This window comes from Pyrgilauda ruficollis, unplaced genomic scaffold (assembly GCF_017590135.1).
Source record: "Pyrgilauda ruficollis isolate IOZ18807 unplaced genomic scaffold, ASM1759013v1 scaffold5907, whole genome shotgun sequence".
NCBI classification, from domain to species: Eukaryota; Metazoa; Chordata; class Aves; order Passeriformes; family Passeridae; genus Pyrgilauda; species Pyrgilauda ruficollis.
This window is the reverse complement of record NW_024527608.1, coordinates 1-958: the sequence shown is the minus strand read 5'-3', so window position 1 is coordinate 958 and position 958 is coordinate 1. Positions and strand designations below refer to the sequence as shown.

The 958-nt window shown below is 58.1% G+C and overlaps 1 protein-coding gene across 1 annotated transcript; it reads right to left on the bottom strand.

The window, feature by feature from the left end:
* Positions 1 to 29: 29 nt before the first annotated feature.
* Positions 30 to 955, bottom strand: LOC121361870 (protocadherin gamma-A12-like; the record flags this gene model as incomplete). The annotated part of the gene is made up of 1 exon (XM_041482925.1): positions 30 to 955. A coding segment is annotated over one exon (926 nt), but the record flags the coding sequence as incomplete, so codon positions are not given.
* Between the last annotated feature and the right edge of the window lie 3 nt (positions 956 to 958).

Genomic DNA, 958 nt, shown 5'->3' with positions numbered 1-958 from the left:
CAGAGAACACGGCGGGGAAAAGGCAGGACAGTATTAGGAGAAAGGGCCGATCCGAAACCTCGCTTAATGCAGACCTCACGGAAATCTCGGGTGCGTTGTCGTTGATGTCTGTCACATTGATCACGACTTTCGCTATGTCGGGAAGGTCCCCACCGTCTCGAACCTGTATCTCCAGTTCGTAGGCAGTACCTTCCTCGAAATCTAAGTTACGCATCAACGTGATGGATCCCGTTTCAGCGTCCAGATCGAATATCTTTAACGCTTTCACAGAAACCATTTGATATGAATATGTCACCTGCCCGTTCAGCCCCTCGTCGGCGTCCGTGGCCGTGACAGTGACGAGGACAGAGCCCACGGGCACGTCCTCGGGCACACGCACCGTGTACTCCGCCTGGCTGAACACGGGCGCGTTGTCGTTCGCGTCCAGCACCGTCACGCGGATCCGAGCCGTGCCCGTCCGTGCCGGATCGCCGCCGTCGCTCGCCCTCAGCACCAGCTCGTGAAACGCCGCCTCCTCCCGGTCCAGCGCCTTGGCCAGCACCAGCTCGGGACGCTGATCGCCGCCGGGGCCCGTCTGCACGGCCAGCGAGAAGTGCTCGTCGCCGCTCAGCTCGTAGCTCTGCAGGGAATTCCGGCCCGAGTCCGGGTCGTGAGACCTGGCTAGTGGAAACCGCGACCCCAGGGCTGTCGTTTCGATCATTCTCAGCTCTGTTTCTGCCTCTCTGAAGCTGGGGGAGTTGTCATTAATGTCCGTAATTTCCACTTCTATTTCATAAAACTTCATTTCTCCCTCTACTACCAGCTCACAGCTCAGCACGCATTGCTGCACAGTCTCGCACAGCTGCTCTCTGTCGATCCTCGCCGCTGTCACTAAATGTCCCGTCTTCTCGTGCAGCGAAAAGTATTGCGTCCTGCCTCTTTCTGTAATATGGACACCGCGATCTCGGATCTCCGGCAG